This window comes from Lipotes vexillifer, unplaced genomic scaffold, assembly GCF_000442215.2.
Source record: "Lipotes vexillifer unplaced genomic scaffold, Lipotes_vexillifer_v1.1 scaffold70, whole genome shotgun sequence".
Classification (NCBI taxonomy): domain Eukaryota; kingdom Metazoa; phylum Chordata; class Mammalia; order Artiodactyla; family Lipotidae; genus Lipotes; species Lipotes vexillifer.
Window position 1 is genome coordinate 492,868 of NW_006789896.1, and position 18,218 is coordinate 511,085.

General features: G+C 43.5%; 1 protein-coding gene and 1 pseudogene across 1 annotated transcript in view; both read left to right on the plus strand.

Moving 5' to 3' along the window:
- Positions 1 to 2,991, plus strand: part of LOC103070307 (coiled-coil-helix-coiled-coil-helix domain-containing protein 2, mitochondrial pseudogene) — a 3,457-nt pseudogene extending 466 nt beyond the window's left edge.
- The window catches only part of TMEM231 (transmembrane protein 231), a 20,178-nt gene extending 3,014 nt beyond the window's left edge, over positions 1 to 17,164 (plus strand). The window contains exons 3-7 of the mRNA XM_007462925.1: positions 11,050 to 11,178; positions 11,499 to 11,642; positions 14,713 to 14,794; positions 16,517 to 16,622; positions 16,984 to 17,164. Of these exons, the coding sequence (XP_007462987.1) occupies positions 11,050 to 11,178; positions 11,499 to 11,642; positions 14,713 to 14,794; positions 16,517 to 16,622; positions 16,984 to 17,164 (642 nt within the window). The remainder of the gene's footprint in view (positions 1 to 11,049; positions 11,179 to 11,498; positions 11,643 to 14,712; positions 14,795 to 16,516; positions 16,623 to 16,983) is intronic.
- The last annotated feature ends 1,054 nt before the right edge of the window (positions 17,165 to 18,218 follow it).

Genomic DNA, 18,218 nt, shown 5'->3' on the forward strand with positions numbered 1-18,218 from the left:
AGATATTAAACTATACCTTAAAGCTCTAATAAGTAAAGTAGTGTGGTTTGGGGAATTATATAAAAAGTATGGAAATGGACCCTAATATGACAAAGGTGGCATTTTAAATCAGTGCGTAAAGATGGAGCTAGTCCTCAGAGACTGTACAGCAGAATTAAAGTCCAGATAGATCAAAATTAAATTTAAAATATGAAATCATAAAAGTACTGAAACAAATGAGTGAAAGCTTTTTTGTTTGTTTTGTTTTTTGTTTTTTGTTTTTTTTGCGGTACGCGGGCCTCTCACTGTTGTGGCCTCTCCCATTGCGGAGCACAGGCTCCGGACGCGCAGGCTCAGCGGCCATGGCTCACGGGCCTAGCCACTCCGCGGCATGTGGGATCTTCCCGCACCGGGGCACGAACCCGTGTCCCCTGCATCGGTAGATGGACTCTCAACCACTGCGCCACCAGGGAAGCCCCCAAGAGTGAAAGCTTTTAAATCTCTGACTATGATGTAAAATTTAGAAGGCATAAAAGAAACTTTTTTGATAAATGCAAGTATATAATTTAAAAAATCATTGGCCTGGTGAAAACCGTAAGCAAAGCCAAAACACAAATGACAACAAGGAAAAAAGTTTTACTATTTGTATCACTTGTAAAGGGCTAATTTTCCTAACATAAAGTGCCGACAGATCTATAATTAAAAGACCAACTACCTAGTAAAAAAAAAGGGCAAAGAATATGAACAGTTTATAGAAGACAAAACACACTGTGAACTAAAAAAACATATGCACAGCCTAAAAGTTGAGAGTTATGTTTTATTAGGCAGACATACTGAGGACTTCAAGCCTAGGAGGCAGTATCTCTAGTAACCCTGAGAAAACTGCTCCAAGGAGGTGAGGTAGGATATACAGGAGTTTTGCAACAAAGGGCAGGTAGTAGGAACAAAAGATTACTGTTAGTAAAAGAAAACTAGATCTCAAGTTAAGGAATTTAGCGCTTTGCTATGTATGGGAAGATGCTAGAGTTTGGGCTCACTGAAATCATTCCTTTGATATTCACCTCAGCTGTCTGGGGCCAGTATCCTGAATTTCCTCAGGGTGCACCATGGGGAGTGACTGCAGTCTGATGGCTGCTAGATGGCAGGTATTCTTTGTTTCTGTCCTGAGTTCCCTCAGGGCTCGCCAGCTCACCATCAGCTTGGGTGTAATCGCTAATGACTGTGACATCCTTTGTTTACTGATGTGGCAGGCAGTATTCTATTTCTCAACACATAATTCTTAAACATATGAAATCGCACTCGTAATTAGATGCAAATTAAGAATAATTGAGATATCATTTTTATCTATCAAATAGGCAAAAATTGAAGTTTCGTAGCACAGTGAGCAAGTTGTAGGGAATTGTGCATACACTCCTGTATATCTCTGGTGGGAGTGTAGATTGATAAAACCTCTTTAAGGACCATATTTGTTTGTCCATATATGTCAAAATTACCAATTCATGTGCCTGCTTCTACTTCTAGTAAGGTATCCTAAGGTTTGTGCACACATGTGAAATGACATATGTAAAAAGTTGCTCATTGCAGCATTGTCTGTAGCATCAAAAGATGGTAAACGGCTTCCCTGGTGGTGCAGTGGTTAAGCATCCGCCTGCCAATGAAGGGGCAGGTTCAAGCCTTGGTCTGGGAAGATCCCACATGCCGCGGAGCAACTAAGCCCGTGCGCCACAACTACTGAGCCCGAGTGCCACAGCTACTGAAGCCCACACGCCCAGACCCCATGCTCTGCAACAAGAGAAGCCACTGCAATGAGAAGCCCAAGCACCACAGCAAAGAGTAACCCCCGCTCACCACAACTAGAGAAAAACCCACGCGCAGCAATGAAGACCCAGAGCAGCGAAAAATAAATAAATAAAATAAATAAATTTTTTTAAAAAAATGGTAAACAACTTATGTAGCAATAGAAGACTCATTTAAAAAGTTGTTACCTCTACCTAGTGGAATGTTACATAGCATTTTTTTTTTAATGAAGTTGGATTTATATCTATTGATGTGGAATTACCTCCAAGAGAAATTGATAAGTGTAAAAAACAAAAATTGTATATAATATGCTTCCATTTGTATAAAAATAGAAAAAAACCAAAAATATACGAATGTATGTATTTACATACACACACATGCATGCTTCAGCTATCTCTGGAAGAATTCAAAAGAAACTGACAACATTGATTGCTCTGGGGAAGGAACTAGGTGGCTGAGGTTAAGGTGGGAGAGAAATTTTTCACTACATAGCCTTTTGTACCATTATAATTTTGTAACATGGGAATGTAATACATATTCAAGATTTTAAAATTACAATGACAACAATTTTTAAAGGAAAAATTTAGAAAGCGCCGTGTAAAACAAAAGCAAACCAAAAAAACAGTAAAATTTTAAAAGCAGGTAAGTGTATAAAATGCCACAGTTACTTTGGAAAATAGTTGGCAGTTCCTCAAAAAGTTAAGCATAGAGTTATCCTCGCTCTTCTAGTCCCCGCTTCGCCGCGCATTTAAGATTCCTCGTGGAAGCCGAAGCCACGCTTTCAGCGTGGCCCCTCCAGCCAGCCGGGCCCCTCAGATGAGAACCGCGCCCAGGCCAGCGCCCACAGCTCAGCCACCAGCAGCGGCTCCACCGTCTGCTGTTGGCTCCCCTGCTGCTGCTCCCCAGCAGCCAGGTGTGAGGGCCCAGATGGCAACCACTGCAGCCAGCGTCGGCCACACTCTGGGTCATGCCCTCCCTGGTGGCTTCAGTACAGGAAGTAATGCTGAGCCCTCAAGGCCTGACATCACTTACCGGGAGCCTCAGGGAACCCAGCCGGCACAGCAGCAGCAGAATGGCCCATGCTTTTTTCAGGTGAAATAGTTTTTGGAGTGTGCCCTGAACCAGGGTGACCTTAAGCTTTGTGAAGGTTTCAGTGAGGTGCTGAAACAGTGCAAATTGGCGAACAGGTTAGATTCATCAAGAAGTTCCAACTGAAGACATGAAAAATCATCTCTCATTACCATGTTGATTTAGCATTAAAAATATAATTGATAGTGAAGATATAAAGTGTGAAGCCACCAGTTAAACCTCTCCTCGATCATTAATAGCTTTTGTGCTTCAGAATTGCAGTGGAAGAGGGTATTCTCACCATGTAGAAGCTCATGAGATGGTATTGAGTTTGGGGCTGGGCAGATGTTTGGCCTCTTAAACAAGCTTTTGTTTGTGAATTAATTAGAATAAAGTGATTTTCTTTCCAGAAAAAGAAAAAAACATAGAGTTATCATGTGTCCCAGCATCCCTACTCCTAGGCATATGTGTACCCCCCAAAACTGAGGACACATGTCTACACAGAAACTTGTGCACAAATGTTCATAGCAGCCTCATACGTAAGAGCAATAACAATTCAAAAAAAAAGTCCAAACAACCCAAACGTCCATCAATGAGTGAATGGATAACAAAATATGTTATATGCATACAATAGAATATTACCCAACCACAAAAAGGAATGGAGTCATGATATGTGCTACAACATGGATGAACCTTTTTGGTAAGTAAAAGAATTCAACCACAAAACAGCACATGTTGTATGATTCCATTTAGATGAAATGTCCAGAATAGACAAATCTGTAGAGACAGAAGGTAGATTAGGGATTCCAGGAACTTGGGGAATTAATTGGTGGAGAGGAGAGATGGGTAGTGACTGCTAATGGGGATGGGTATGTGGTTTCTTTGGGGGGCTGATGAAAATGTTTTGAAATTGGAATAAGTGGTGATAGTCACACAACTTTTTGAATATACTAAAATCTACTGAATTGTAGCAAAAGGGTGAATTTTATGGTATGTGAATTATGTCTAAATTTTTTTAAAAGCAGGTTGGTGATATCCTGGTGATAACGCTTACAAGCCGTAGTAGTAAAAATTGCTATTGGGAATTTCCAGGTTAGGACTTCGCGCTTTCACTGACTAGGGCCCGACTTCGATCCCTGGTCTGGGAACTATGATTCCACAAGCCCCACAGCACGGCCAAATAAATGAATAAAGTTGAAATTGCTGTTGATTTACCATGCCTCTGGCATATGCTAAGCATTTCATCATTAGATAATACATTTAAATTCCTGTATGTGATACTTGGCCTTTAACAATCACTTAGTAAAGTGTTAGCCATTGATTTTTTACATATATTATCTCTTTAAGCCTCACAGTAACCTTGTGAGTTAGAGGTTATACCCCCATTTTACAGATGAAGAGAACGAGACTCGGAGCTAAGTGACAGTTTCTAGCTCTCAGCTGAGCAGTCAGGACTACAGCTCAAGGGTTTCTTAGGGTTTTTTTAAGATTTATTTTTATTTATTTAGTCTGCTCCGGGTCTTGGTTGTGACACGCAGGATCTTTTTTTTAGTTGAGGCATTCATGCAGGATCAAGTTCCCCCACCAGGGATTAAACCCTGGCCCCCTGCTTTGAGAGCGCAGAGTCTTACCCACTGGACCACCAGGGAAGTCCCCAAGGTTTCCTGTTTTGTATCTTATACTCTTAACCCTAGTGCGGCAAAATACTCTTCTAACTCTGAACATAGAGCTAGACTGACTACAACCTGTCCAAGAAACTGCCCAGAGAGCCAAGGAAGCAGTGGTTTTAGGTCAAAGTTTGACCAAATGAGGGCTTCCCTGGTGGCCCAGTGGTTGGGAGTCCGCCTGCCGATGCAGGGGACATGGGTTCGTGCCCCGGTCCGGGAGGATCCCACATGCCGCAGAGCGGCTGTGCCCATGAGCCATGGCCGCTGGGCCTGTGCGTCCGGAGCCTGTGCTCCGCAGCGGGAGAGGCCACGGCAGTGAGAGGCCCGCGTGCTACAAAAAAAAAGTTTGACCAAATGCTTGGAGGTGGCTTTGCGGGTGCTAATTTGGGAAAATGCCTTAGAAGTCAGAAACGGCCTTGTTTCTGCTTTAGTCAGCTCACCTTGGACAGCGTCTCTAAAGTCCCTATGCTTTTAATGCTTTAAAAATCAAGTTTCTTGTTTCTAATGAAAGAAGAAAAAAAGCTCAGAGTGACCTTTTTCCTTAATGAGCCTGACTTGGTTCTTTAAGCTTGTGTGACCCAGAGAATATGGGGGCTGAAGACTACAAGAGGATGCAAGAAGATGAGTGGAGAGTACAGTGTGTCCGAGCCATGTTTTTTCTCCTCTCCGAAATCAGAGTGTGTGTGCCTGTCAGTGGTATCTATTTTGTTTTTTGTTTTTTTTACGCGGGCCTCTCACCGCTGTGGCCTCTCCCGCTGCGGAGCACAGGCTCTGGACGCGCAGGCTCAGCGGTCATGGCTCACCGGCCCAGCCGCTCTGCGGCAATGTGGGATGTGGGATCTTCCCGGACTGGGGCACGAGCCCGTGTCGCCTGCATCGGCAGGCAGACTCCCAACCACTGCGCCACTAGGGAAGGGAAGCCCTGTCAGTGGTATCTTACAATAGCTGTTGGCCAGAAGACAGGCCTGGCTAGTCCTCATTGACTACGTATGAAAACTCAAAAGTACCAGCACCAAAACTTGCAGAAGGGACATCAGCAACTTGAAAGAAAACCCCAGAGACAATAATAAAACATTTTAACTCTAAGAACCAAGTGATAAACAGGTAAGGGAAGGTTCAAGAGGCACTTAATAGTAGGATAACTCCACAGAATTTTAAAGCCTGCTTATGAACCCAGACCAGTGAATTTTAGTGCCCTTTGTGAATGTTTTTTAAATGCTGTAAAAAAAAGCACCAGTGTGCTTCATGGCACAAAGGACAAACTTGCATAGAAAAGTATGGATAATACTGAGTCAAAAAATGATTCAAAGAATCATGATGTAAAGAAGTTTTAAGAATCCCTGGATCAATTTATTTTGCATATATTTTTCTATGTGCATAAATAGGATATCTGATATTAATATGCCTAAATCTAAAAGCTCTTTCAATAAGTATAAAATAAATACCCTTAGTGATTAGAAAGCATTGTGTCATAGTTTAATTGGAAATATTTTTGCTTTCTTACTGGTATATAAAATATTGGTACATTTTATAATTAATGATTATACTTTGCTGGAGACCCAAAGACTGGTGTCAAAGAGTACTATCAGCTTAAAAAGAAAAAATGGGAAACCCCAATGATGACAAGTATATGGTAAAGTGGACACTGGTATAAACTAGGAAATTAACCTTCAGTAAAAGAATATGACTCTAGGGAATTCCCTGGTGGTCCAGTGGTTAGGACTCTGTGCTTTCACTGCCGGGAGCTGGGTTTGATTCCTGGTCAGGGAGCTAATACCCTGCAAGCCACATGGCACAGCAAAAAAAAAGAAAAAAGAAGAGTATGACTCTAGAGAATAAAAGATATGAAAACAAACAGGAGCCAAATAAAATTCCAGCAGACTATCAAATACTGTAGAATCCTTGATGAGAAAAATGTTGCAAGTCAAGGCACTGTGGAAACAATGGCAGTGGTTAAATTTACAGCTACTCTTACTGTCAGATGCTGTGCTGGTTATTAGGTCTTGCTCAGCTCCAAACCTACCCTCCTATACTCTCCTTTGTGATGCTCATGCTGAGATACTGAAAACCACATTTTCCTCTGCCTACTGGCTCCCTGTTAGATTCTGCCAGTAGGAGGCATGGTGAGCCTTGTTCTAGGAGTGGCAGAAAACCAGAAATTGCAACCAGGGTGAAGAACCATTGCTGGGGTGATGCAAACAGCAAGGAGTACATCTTTCCTCCTGCCTTATTGACTCCCTCATGGGTTCTTCATCCTAGCTCCAAAGGTACCAGTACCAGCTGACAGCACTCCCTTTTTGAGGTCTGAGTCCCAGCTCCTTGAGGTAACACCAGCCTCTTCCTTTTCTTCTCCGGCCCTAGGTAGTTATCCTGCAAAAAGTGTTCCCTGTTTGCTTTTTTAGTCCACTAATGCCTGTGTTATTAATTATCTCCTATACTACATTCCCCTGTTAAAATAACTTTATTTTCATTTCTTCCTTCCTGATTGGACCCTGATTGATACAGGTGGACTGATGGGCATTGACTAAATCCAACGATGCCTGTATTTATCCAATCTAGTATGTTAGTATTGATTTCACACATATCTGTAAAGGATTACCTGTTTTAACTCCAGAAATCTTTGAAATTAGGGTTCTTATGGGCTATTATAGCATCAGGAGTCAGTAAACTTAAGTTCTAGCCACAGTTCTGTCATTGGGTTCCATACCCTCTCTTGGCCTCAAAGTAATTATATAAAGAGGATGACAGTACCTACCTCTCTAACTATTGCTAATTATTACTAGTAATAATACTTCTCTCCTGCGGTATGCAGAGGGACGAGACAGGATGAACCGTGGATATAAAAATTGCTCCAAATTGCACATATACCTTATAGAAATAAGGTGATGGTGTGATTTATGAATTCTCTTAGCCAGACACACCCATTGGATTTTAGTTACTAATCCTAAACTTGTGTTAAAGAAGTATTAGCTCATTGAGGGGACTTCCCTGGTGGCACAGTGGTTAAAAATCCACCTGCCAGTGCAGGGGAAATGGGTTCAAGCACGGGTCCGGGAACATCCCACAGGCCTCAGAGGAACTAACCCTGTGCGCCACAACTACTGAAGCCTGCACGCCTAGAGCCTGTATTCCGCAATGAGAAGCCCACGGACCACAACAAAGAGTAGCCCCTGCTCGCCGCAACTAGAGAAAGCCTATGTGCAGCAACAAAGACCCAACACAGCCAAAAATAAATAAATATTTTAAAAATATTTAGAAAAAAGTATTAGCTCATTGAACACCTGCCTTTGTAGCTGTTGCATTTTGTGTTAAGCTTGGTTTGAAGTAAATGGAATTAGGTAATTGATTCCATCAGTGGTCCAAGTGATAGCACAGCGATGTAACTCACCTTGCCAGCCCCAAGGGAGCAAGAGTCTTACTTGGTGACAGGTCCTCTGTGGGAGATGCACCATTTTCACCATCACTCATCCCCATGGGCCTGTCTGGGCCCTCATCTTCCACTGTCTCCAGCTCATGCACTCTGCTCAGCTGCACTGGCCTCATCTCACTCCATTAAACACTGACCTGCTTTCACCCAGAGTATGTGTGCTTTATTAGCTTGGATCACTCTTCCCCAAGACATTTATATGTCTTATCACCTCACTTCACCTGACTTCTCAACAGTCAGGTATTCCTGAATACTTTGTATAAAAATTTTTGTTCTGTCCTGGTCATTCTCTAATTTTAGTTTGCTTCATTTTTCTTTGTGACACTTAGCACTACCTGTTAGCACATATCTGTTTGTTGATTTACTTTCTGCCTCCCTGGCTGGGAATGTAAGCTCCATTAGGGTGGAGACTTTGTCCATTTTGTTTGCCATTATATTCCCAGAACCTGAAGCAATGCCTGGCACATAGTAGGCCCTCAGAAAATATTTGACAGGTTGGGACTTCCCTGGTGGTCCAGTGGTTAAGACTCCACGTTCCCAGTGCAGGGGGCCTGGGTTCGATCCCTGGACAGTGAACTAGATCCCATGTGCCACAAGTAAAAAAAGATCTCACGTGCTGTAACTAAGACCCAGCACAGCCAAATAAATAAATGTTAAAAAAGAAAAAAAAAGGAAAAGAAAATATTTGACAGGTTAATGAATGGATTTAACAAATAGACACCAATTATGGTGCTGTGCTGGATCTCTGTCCTCTGTGAACATGGCATAAAAGTGTGCTGGCTTCTTGCAAAAAGATCTTTCTTAACCGACATCTTCTCCTTGAGTTTAAGTCTGGACATTTTAGTCCTGGAAAGAGGATCAGATTTGAAGTCAAAGATGTGGTTTCATATCCTGTCTTTACCAATAGTAGTCTTACTCCATAAATCCCTTAATCTCTCTGAGCCTTGGTTTTCTCATATATACAATGGGGATAGTACTTGCTCTGCTTACCTTCGCCTTATTGTAAAGGTCAAATGAAACGTGTTTCTCTCCCTCTCAGACTGTGTTAGAGTCTGGATTCTTCTGGCATTCCCCTCCTGGTCACTCCTCTCTTGCAAGTTGTTGATCTTTGTCTTCCTATCCAACCCTAAAGATCCAGAAAAGCCATGGATCCACTACAGAGAGTTAACCTGATTTGTCTTCCAAATCTTCCCAGATACCAACTGAAAAAAATTCACAGGAAGACAAGCCTGTGAATTCACAGACTCTTTTCCATCCTACTCATAATTGCTAATACATAATTGCCTCGGTAACCTGATCGTCAGCCATGGTAACAGATATCCCTCGCCTACACCGGCAAAGCTGATGTAACAGGACAGAGAAAATAGTATCCAACAGAACAGAGAGGGTAGGTTTCTCTATAACAAGGCCTAGGATAAGGACATTATTGTCTAGAAGGAAAGAAATGATTGAAAGGTTCTGAAAACTGAGATATCTCCATCTCAAACGACCTTACTAGTCTGAAAAAGAACAAAGAATCTCTTCCCCCACATAAAGGTATGGCGGAAAACCAAATGAATCAGTACATGGGGAATTCAGATGGGAATGCTGATACCCCATAGCAGAATCCTTCTGGGAACCTACAGTGGAAAAGGATCAGTTGTAGTAACAAGATCCCGATTTGTGGCAAGGAATCATGTCACCAGTGATCACATTTCAGTGAGTCTTTCCTGCTAGTCATTTTAGGGTCATTTTAGGGTCACTATGAGGTGAGACTGGATTCTGGTGTTTTTTAAGGATCTGTGATTTGTGTTTTTCCCTCCTTGGATCTCTGTTTTCCCTACTTTTTTTTTTTTTTTTTTTTTTAGTATTTATTTATTTATTTTTGGCTGCATCGGGTCTTAGTTGCGGCACTGGGGCTTCTCTCTAGTTGTGGCGTGCGGGCTCAGGAGTTGCGGCTCAAGGACTTAGTTGCCCCGTGGCATGTGGGATCTTAGTTTCCCAACCAGGGATCAAACCCACATCCCCTGCATTGGAAGGTGGATTCTTAACCACTGGACCACCAGGGAGGTCCCTTCCCTACTTTCATGGCCATAATTTATAAAGTACCTGTGTAGTTTTAATGCCTCACTGATTTTACTTAGCTTTCTTTTACATTGTATTCATTGGTACTAAAAGATGCACTAGGCTATAAAGCCCTGACATCAGTCCAACACTGAGAATCTGAATCAAAGCACTGTGGTTAAAGAATATATAAATAGAGCTTGGTGTTTTTCTGCTGAGTCTGTTTGGGGAAGGCATAATGATTAGGATTCTTTCTTTTCTGTTTTAAAAAGTTGACTTCTAGAGAGGTAGAAGTCTGTTTTGATATGCTATTTAAATGTTCCATACAAACTCAGGCATGTTTCTAAAAAGGAAAGAAAACACCAGCAATAAAACCAAAAAAGCAAATGAGGCAAGTGAAAAAGAACAATGCATCCAGATGTTTACACTGTTGTTACTGCCACTTCTAGGTCTTCTTCAGTTTGGCCCTAGAACATTTGAGAAGCCCAAGTATGCAGTTTAGGGGCCATGCATATGTGTCTCTTTCACCACCATTGATCCACTTATACCTATGTATTTTTCTCTTTTCTTTTCTTTCTTTTTTTTTTTAAAATAAATTTATTTATTGGCTGCGTTGGGTCTTCATTGCTGTGCGCGGGCTTTCTCTAGTTGCGGCAAGTGGAGGCTACTCTTTCTTGTGGTGTGCGGGCTTCTCATTGCGGTGGCTTCTCTTTGTTGCGGAGCACAGGCTCTAGGCACGCGGGCCGCAGTAGTTGCGGCACACGGGCTCAGTATTTGTGGCTCGCGGGCTCAAGAACGCAGTCTCAGTAGATGTGGTGCACGGGCTTAGTTGCTCTGCAGCATGTGGGATCTTCCCGGTCCAGGACTCGAACCCGTGTTCCCTGCATTGACAGGTGGATTTTTAAGCACTGCACCACCAGGGAAGTCCCTTTTTCTCTTTTCTTCTGGTGAGGAAGATAATGCCTCTGTGTGGCAGAACTATGAGTCACTGTGTATGTCCAACGGTGAGATGGATTCCTCCCAGACTTATTAAGGAGCGGGATCACTGGCCTCTTTTGGCTTTCCTAGACTAGAGAAGAAGACAGGAACCAGGATGGGAAAATGGACATGTTACATTTTAAACTGGAGCTTCCCCTGCAGTCCACGGAGCATGTTCTTGGTGTGCAGCTCATCTTGACTTTCTCCTACCAACTGCACGTGAGTCCTCTCCCTTTTGTCTTTCAATAGAACAGAGCCCCCTTTCTGATTTCTGGGAAAACCCACACTGCAGAAGACTTTTCAGAGGTGTCCTTTGGGATTTCACTGCAGAAATAAAATTTGAATGTTTTTCATTGAGGTCATGTTAATTTACATGAGCTATTAATAGGTCAGAGGGTTCTGGGCAGAGTGCTTCCTGCATGGCTGAGTGAGGCATAGGAGGGATGGCTAGGCTTCAGCCACAGACAGGTGACACTTAGAACCCAGAGCCCCTTGGATCTGGCCGAAATTGATACTGTCTCTCCTTCTAATGATTTCAGAGGATGTCGACATTCGTGATGCAGAGCATGGCGTTCTTCCAATCCTCCTTTGCTGTTCCGGGGTCCCAATTATATGTGAACGGAGATCTGAGGCTGCAGCAGAAGCAGCCCCTAAGCCATGGTGGCCTAGATGTTCGGTACAATGTAAGGATATTGCTTACTGTTCATCTCTTCTCTTTCTGTTACTGGTGTGTGTGTGTGTGTGTGTGTGTGTGTGGTGTGTGTGTGTGTGTGTGCGTGTGTGTGTTGGGGTTTTTTTTTTGGCCGCACCACGCGGCATGTGGGATCTTAGTTCCTGGACCAGGGATCGAACCCGTGCCCCCTGCATTGGAAGCATGGCGTCTTAACCACTGGACTGCCAGGGAAGTCCCTGTATGTTACTGTTTGTCAAGTTCTTTGAAGAGGGAGAAAGGAACGTTGGAAATAGCATGTCTTTGTGGGTAGCATAGAAAAGGATTTCTGAGGAATTCTTTCCATGAGTTCTTTTAAAATATGGAGACAGATACCCCTGTATTTGCATGTAAAAAGAGAGGAAAAGAATATGTCTTTGTCTTTAAGAATTGAATTGCTTATAGTTTTTGGGTGCGCGCACGCGTGGTCACACACACACGGTGTATTTATTTCAGGTGCTCTTTTTCAGTTCATGTAAAACATTTGAAAAAGAACACTGGGACTTCCCTGGTGGGGCAGTGGTTGAGAGTCCGCCTGCAAATGCAGGGGGCACGGGTTCGAGCCCTGGTCCAGGAAGATCCCACATGCCGCAAAGCACCTAAGCCCGTGCACCACAACTACCGAGCCTGCGCTCTAGAGCCCGTGAGCCACAACTACTGAGCCTGAGTGCCACAGCTACTGAAGCCCGCACTCCACAACAAGAGAAGCCAGCGCAATGAGAAGCCTGCACACCGCAACGAAGAGTAGCCCCTGCTCATGGCAACTAGAGAAAGCCTGCGCGCAGTAACGAAGACCCAATGCAGCCTAAATAAATAAATACATAAATTTATTTTTAAAAAAGAAGAAGAAAAGAAAAAGAATACTAACCACCATTTGTTAAGCATATAACATGCCAGCCTGAGTTAAGAGGTTTAAATGTGTTATCTCATTTAATCATTACAGCAACCTCACGAGATGCCTTCTCTTGCAACTTCCCTGCTCTCCAGCCGCTGGTCCTGTCATTGTCCCCCTATGCTCCTTTCTAGGTTGCTTATCCTATTGCCCCATTCTGGTCCCTGTTCAAAGCTCCTGTGCACAGTCCTTCCCTGACACTCCTTCTAAAGAACATTTACCTGTCCCTCCATCATTCCTCACCCAGGTTTACTCCCCTTACCTCAACCTGAAATATTAAAGAGAGGTTTTTAGTTTGTTCATTTGCCATCTCCCTCAGTGGTAAAAGCGCTGCTGTCTTCTGTCTTCTCTCACCCCAGCGCTTGAAACAGTGCCTGCCACATTGTAAGCGCTCAGAGTTGATGTGAGAATGAACTCTCATCTCACACATGAGGAAACTGGAGCTTACAGGGATTGATTAATTTTCCCAAGTCCCACAGCTTGAAAGTAACGGAGCCATGAATTGTCTCTCTGAGGCCAGAACTCATGCATCTGATCACTTTACTAACCTTTACATTATCACAGGGAGGCCTGTGTAAGTTGGGCTGGGCTACTTTTTTTTTTTTTTTTTAATATTTATTTATTTGGCTGCACCGGGTCTTAGTTGCAGCACAAGGGATCTTTGTTACCACGTGTGGGATCTTTGGTGTGGTGTGTGGGATCTTTTTTTTAGTTGCAGCATGCGAGATCTAGTTCCCTGACCAGAACCCAGGTCCCCTGCGTTGGGAGCACGGAGTCTTAACCACTGGACCACCAGGGAAGTCCCTGGCTGGGCTACTTTAGAAAATGAATATGAGATGTTATCATTTATTATAGGCATAAACCAGGACTGTTCCAGATAAATTGGGATTTATGGTCACCTTGCTATAATCAACATGCATTTTTGTTTTGTTTTGTTTTAATCAATTTATATTTGGCTGCTTTGGGTCTTTGTTGCTGCATGCGAGCTTTCTCTAGTTGCGGTGAGCAGGGGCTACTCTTCGTTGCGGTGCGCAGGCTTCTCATTGCTGTGGCTTCTCTTGTTGTGGAGCATGGGCTCTAGGCACACGGGCTTCAGTAGTTGGGGCTCGCGGGCTCTAGAGCGCAGGCTCAGTAGTTGTGGCACACAGGCTTAGCTGCTCCACAGTGTGTGGGATCGTCCTGAACCAGGGCTCGAACCTATGTCCCCTGCATTGGCAGGGGGGGTGTTTTTTTTTTTTTTTTTTTTTTAATAATACACAATGTATTTATTTATTTATTTATTTTTATGGCGGTGTTGGGTCTTCATTTCTGTGCATGGGCTTTCTCTAGTTGTGGCAAGTGGGGGTCACTCTTCATCGCGGTGCGCAGGCCTCTCACTATCGCGGCCTCTGTTGTTGCGGAGCACAGGCTCCAGACGCGCAGGCTCAGTAATTGTGGCTCACGGGCCCAGTTGCTCCATGGCATGTGGGATCTTCCCAGACCAGGGCTCGAACCCGTGTCGTCTGCACTGGCAGGCAGACTCTCAACCACTGCGCCACCAGGGAAGCCCGGCAGGTGGATTCTTAACCACTGCGCCACCAAGGAAGTCCCAACGTGCGTTTTTTAAAAAGGAGGAGGCTATCAGATATAAACTTAATGTAGCACTTTTTATTTGAAGGTTTGTATATTACATTATGTCAACAGGAATATGATATTAGAGGGCAGACCTTTCTTTTCTTCAAAGGATTATGTGCTTACTGTTTGCACTTTATCCTATTTCCATCTCTGTATTTCAAAGAGATCAATTAGAGAGAATCCAGGCAAGAGCAAGAAAAAGACAAAGGAGTTGAAAATGTGGTCTCTTAAAAAAAATTAATCATTTCTCCCATTGGAATAGAAAGGGGTATTTTATAAATAGCTTTTAACATGTAAAAGGTGTAAAAGGTGGATATCGACCCCTTGTTTCCATCCCTGCAAAAAGAAAGACAGAGTAAATGACTTAAATTGTTGCAAAGGAGTTCATTCATCCTTGAAGAAAAGATTATCAATACTGGAATGGGCCACCAAGCCCAAGAGGGTTGTCTCTGAGGTCAGCCTGGGTGGGCAGGAGGGTAGAAAAGCAAGAAGGGAAGCCGCTTGGGTTCTCACATCACATCCTCCTGTTGAATCCCAGGTATCTGTAATCAATGGGACCAGCCCTTTTGCCCATGACTACGACCTCACCCACATTGTTGCTGCCTATCAGGAAAGGAACGGTGAGTCATGGGGAGAGTTCATTCAGCTGCTTCTCAAGGATTTTGCAGGTTAATGGCGTTATTGGAGAGAAACAGAATTAGAGCCCACATCATATGAAAGTATCAAAACCAGTGAATGTTTGGGACTTTCCTGGTGGCGCAGTGGTTAAGGATCCGCCTGCAAATGCAGGGGACATGGGTTTGAGCCCTGATCTGGGAAGATCCCACATGCGGCGGAGCACCTAAGCCCGTGAGCCACAACTACTGAGCCTGCGCTCTAGAGCCCGCGAGCCACAACTACTGAGCCTGCGTGCCACAACTACTGAAGCTCTCGCGCCTAGAGCCCGTGCTCCGCAACAAGAGAAGCCACCACAATGAGAAGCCCACACACCGCAACGGAGAATATCCCCTGCTCGCTGCAACTAGAGAGAGCCCTTGCACAGCAATGAAGACCCAATGCAGCCATAAATAAATAAATAAATTTATTTATTAAAAACAAAACAGTGAATGCTCAGTTATGGAATGTGAACAGGTTGCTCAGGGTTTGTCCTTTTTCTCCTGATCTAAAGACCCACACGCTAACCGTCCCCTCCACTGCTCCTATGGTCCGGCAATTTAGTGCCAATTGACTGCCATATGTATCCCACCGCTGACTTGATGGGTTTATATATATAGATATGTGAGTTCCTCCCCACACCGTACCTGTAAAAGAAGCCAAAGACAAGTTGCTGTCCATAGTTTTCAGATGGAAATAGGGACTGTGCATGACTCACCCCATGTCAGCAGCTGCAGTAGGAAAAAGCACCCAAGGTTCTAGCTGGAAGGCCGAGGGTATCCATCCCTTTCAAGAGGTGGGCTATTAGGCTGTCCCTGAGTGTGTGCTTGACTCAGCACATCTGGCTGGTTGGTGGTCTGAGGTTTTCTCTAAAGGCATCTAAAGCATTACTTGGCAACCAGACATCATAGATACTATACACAGACATTTAACAAGTGAGGGGACTGCAATTCCAGTATTTCTTTCTGATTTTATGTAATACCCTAGCAGCATTATTCCAAAAATAAAGAATTTTAGAACACAGAAACATTTATCTACAAATCAACTTTTCTTTCTTAATTCCTTCCAGTCTTTGTACATGTGTAGATTTTTTTATACAGCTTCTATCATAGTTTATTATTTATTTATTTTGGCTGCACCAGGTCTTAGTTGCTGCATGCACGATCTTTTTTTTTTTTTTTTTTTTTAGTTGCAGCATACGGACTTCTTAGTTGCGGCATGCATGTGGGATCTAGTTCCCCGACCAGGGATCTAACCCAGGCCCCCTGCATTGGGAGCACGGAGTCCTCCCCACTGGACCACAAGGGAAGTCCCAGCTCCTATCATAGTTTAGAGACACTTTATGAACCAACTTCTCTTTTGTACTTTGTAATATAAATATTTTCCCACACTGCTACAAAGCTCTAATTGGTTTTCTTTTCAGAGGTAGCATAGTATTCTTTTGCTTAGCCATTCAACAATTGTAGAAAACACAGACTCTTCCCAAGTTTTTAACTTATTTTAACAAGTATTTTAGCAAATAATATGTGAGTAACTTTGAACATCCAGTTTCTCTTTCCTTTTGAGTTATTTCTTTGCTATGAGTTCTGAAGTGCAGAATTTGCCTGAGAGGTCAGAGTATTTTTATAGCCCCCAATATTTTATTGCCGAAGAGAGTGTTCATGGATTAACTCCCCATTTTGTTGCAGTAACCACCATCCTGACTGACCCCAACCCCATCTGGCTGGTGGGAAGGGCTGCAGAAGCTCCATTTGTGATTAATGCTGTCATCCGATACCCCATGGAAGTCATCTCATATCCTTTCTGTTAAAGGGCCAACAGTAGCTGGGTTTCAAACAAGGAAAGGATTCCTCAGTTGTCCCAGGAAGGAACAGATGTGGGAAGCCTCAGACTGGAAATTGCTGCATTTGTAGCCCCCACACAAATGACTGTCTGTCTGCAGTTCATACAGGAAAAAATATTCATTTCCTGTTCATATTTCTTCTTGAGTAATTCTTCTAGATCAGAATCATCCATATTTATATCTTAATAATCTTTTATTATCTCTTTTATCTTAAGGGTATTTGAAACATTTTTGCCATTTTCTGTCTAAACTAACCCTTTGGTTTAACATTTCCTTAGAAAATGTCATATGTGATTCCTTAACTGTTTGTACTTATCTACCAGGATTCTGGGAAATGATAAAGTTTGCTTGGATCCAGTATGTCAGTATCCTACTTATCTTCCTCTGGGTATTTGAAAGAATCAAAAGATTTGTGTTTCAAAATCAGGTGGTGACCACAGTCCCTGTAAGAGCAGTGCCCCAGGGAGAACTGTATAAGGAGCATTTATCTTAAGACCCTGTCTGAAAACTCTAAGCTACCTCACTGTTGTCTTCTGAGGACTGTCATCTTACGAAATTTCTGAAAAGAGCCTGTGGACAGTTGCCCAACTTGCCCACGTGTGTGCTTTTCCTATCAGAGACAAAGAACATTCCTTTCTAATTTCCCTCTACACAAATTCTATATTTTCTACGCGCCTACAAAAATAATCACGGACTAGTTTGTGGAAATGTTTCTGAGGGTTCCTGAAGGCTATAATTTGCTTTTGTTTTTTGTCTCAGACTTGAATTTCAGGAGAAAACTACAGTCAGTTCAGAGAGCTTGGAAAGAGTCCCATCTCTGGTCAAGCAAAGACTTTTCCTCTCTTGAACTGAGAAACATGCTATGTATTTCTTCCCCCTATTGTAAACCACGTTTTACTCTTTTCAGAGCTCTCTGGGGATAGATATGCAAATCATCAGCACTTTCCACTCCTGGGCATCTAAATTTCCCATTCAGAACTGATTTCAAGCACTGAGAGGCCTTTAACTGGAGATCTGGAGAGTGAGAAAGGGAGCGCTCCAGAGCACATGTGTGCACGTGCGGGAGGGTGGGCGACTTGAGGACACTAGGACCATCCATCCACCTGCCCCGAGTCTAACAGACAGTCATCTGTCGGTAGCTCAGCTGAACAGCCCTTTATCCTTGCCCTGCTGTGGCTGGCTCTTTGCCCTCTGTCTGGGCCCCTGGAATAGCAGGCTGCAGTCAGAAGTGCTGTTCCTTTCACAAGCCCCTCAGCAACAGTGGGGGAAGTAAGGAGTGTAACAACAGGTTCTTTCTCTTTGGCCCTCACCCAACACCCTGGACGCTTGCCACTCCTTCTCCTTGACAGTCCTCCCCCTTCTTGAAAAGGACATGGGTGACAGAGGAGCTGTTGTTGGTATTGGCTCCCACTGCCTGACAACCACAGAGTTTACTTGGAGGACTAGCGGGAAGCCCAGCTACTTGTGTTTCCCTCGACTAAGGAACAGGGTGCCCATCAGAGTGGGCCGCTTTGGAGAGGACACACAAGGAGCAGGGAGGGGATAAA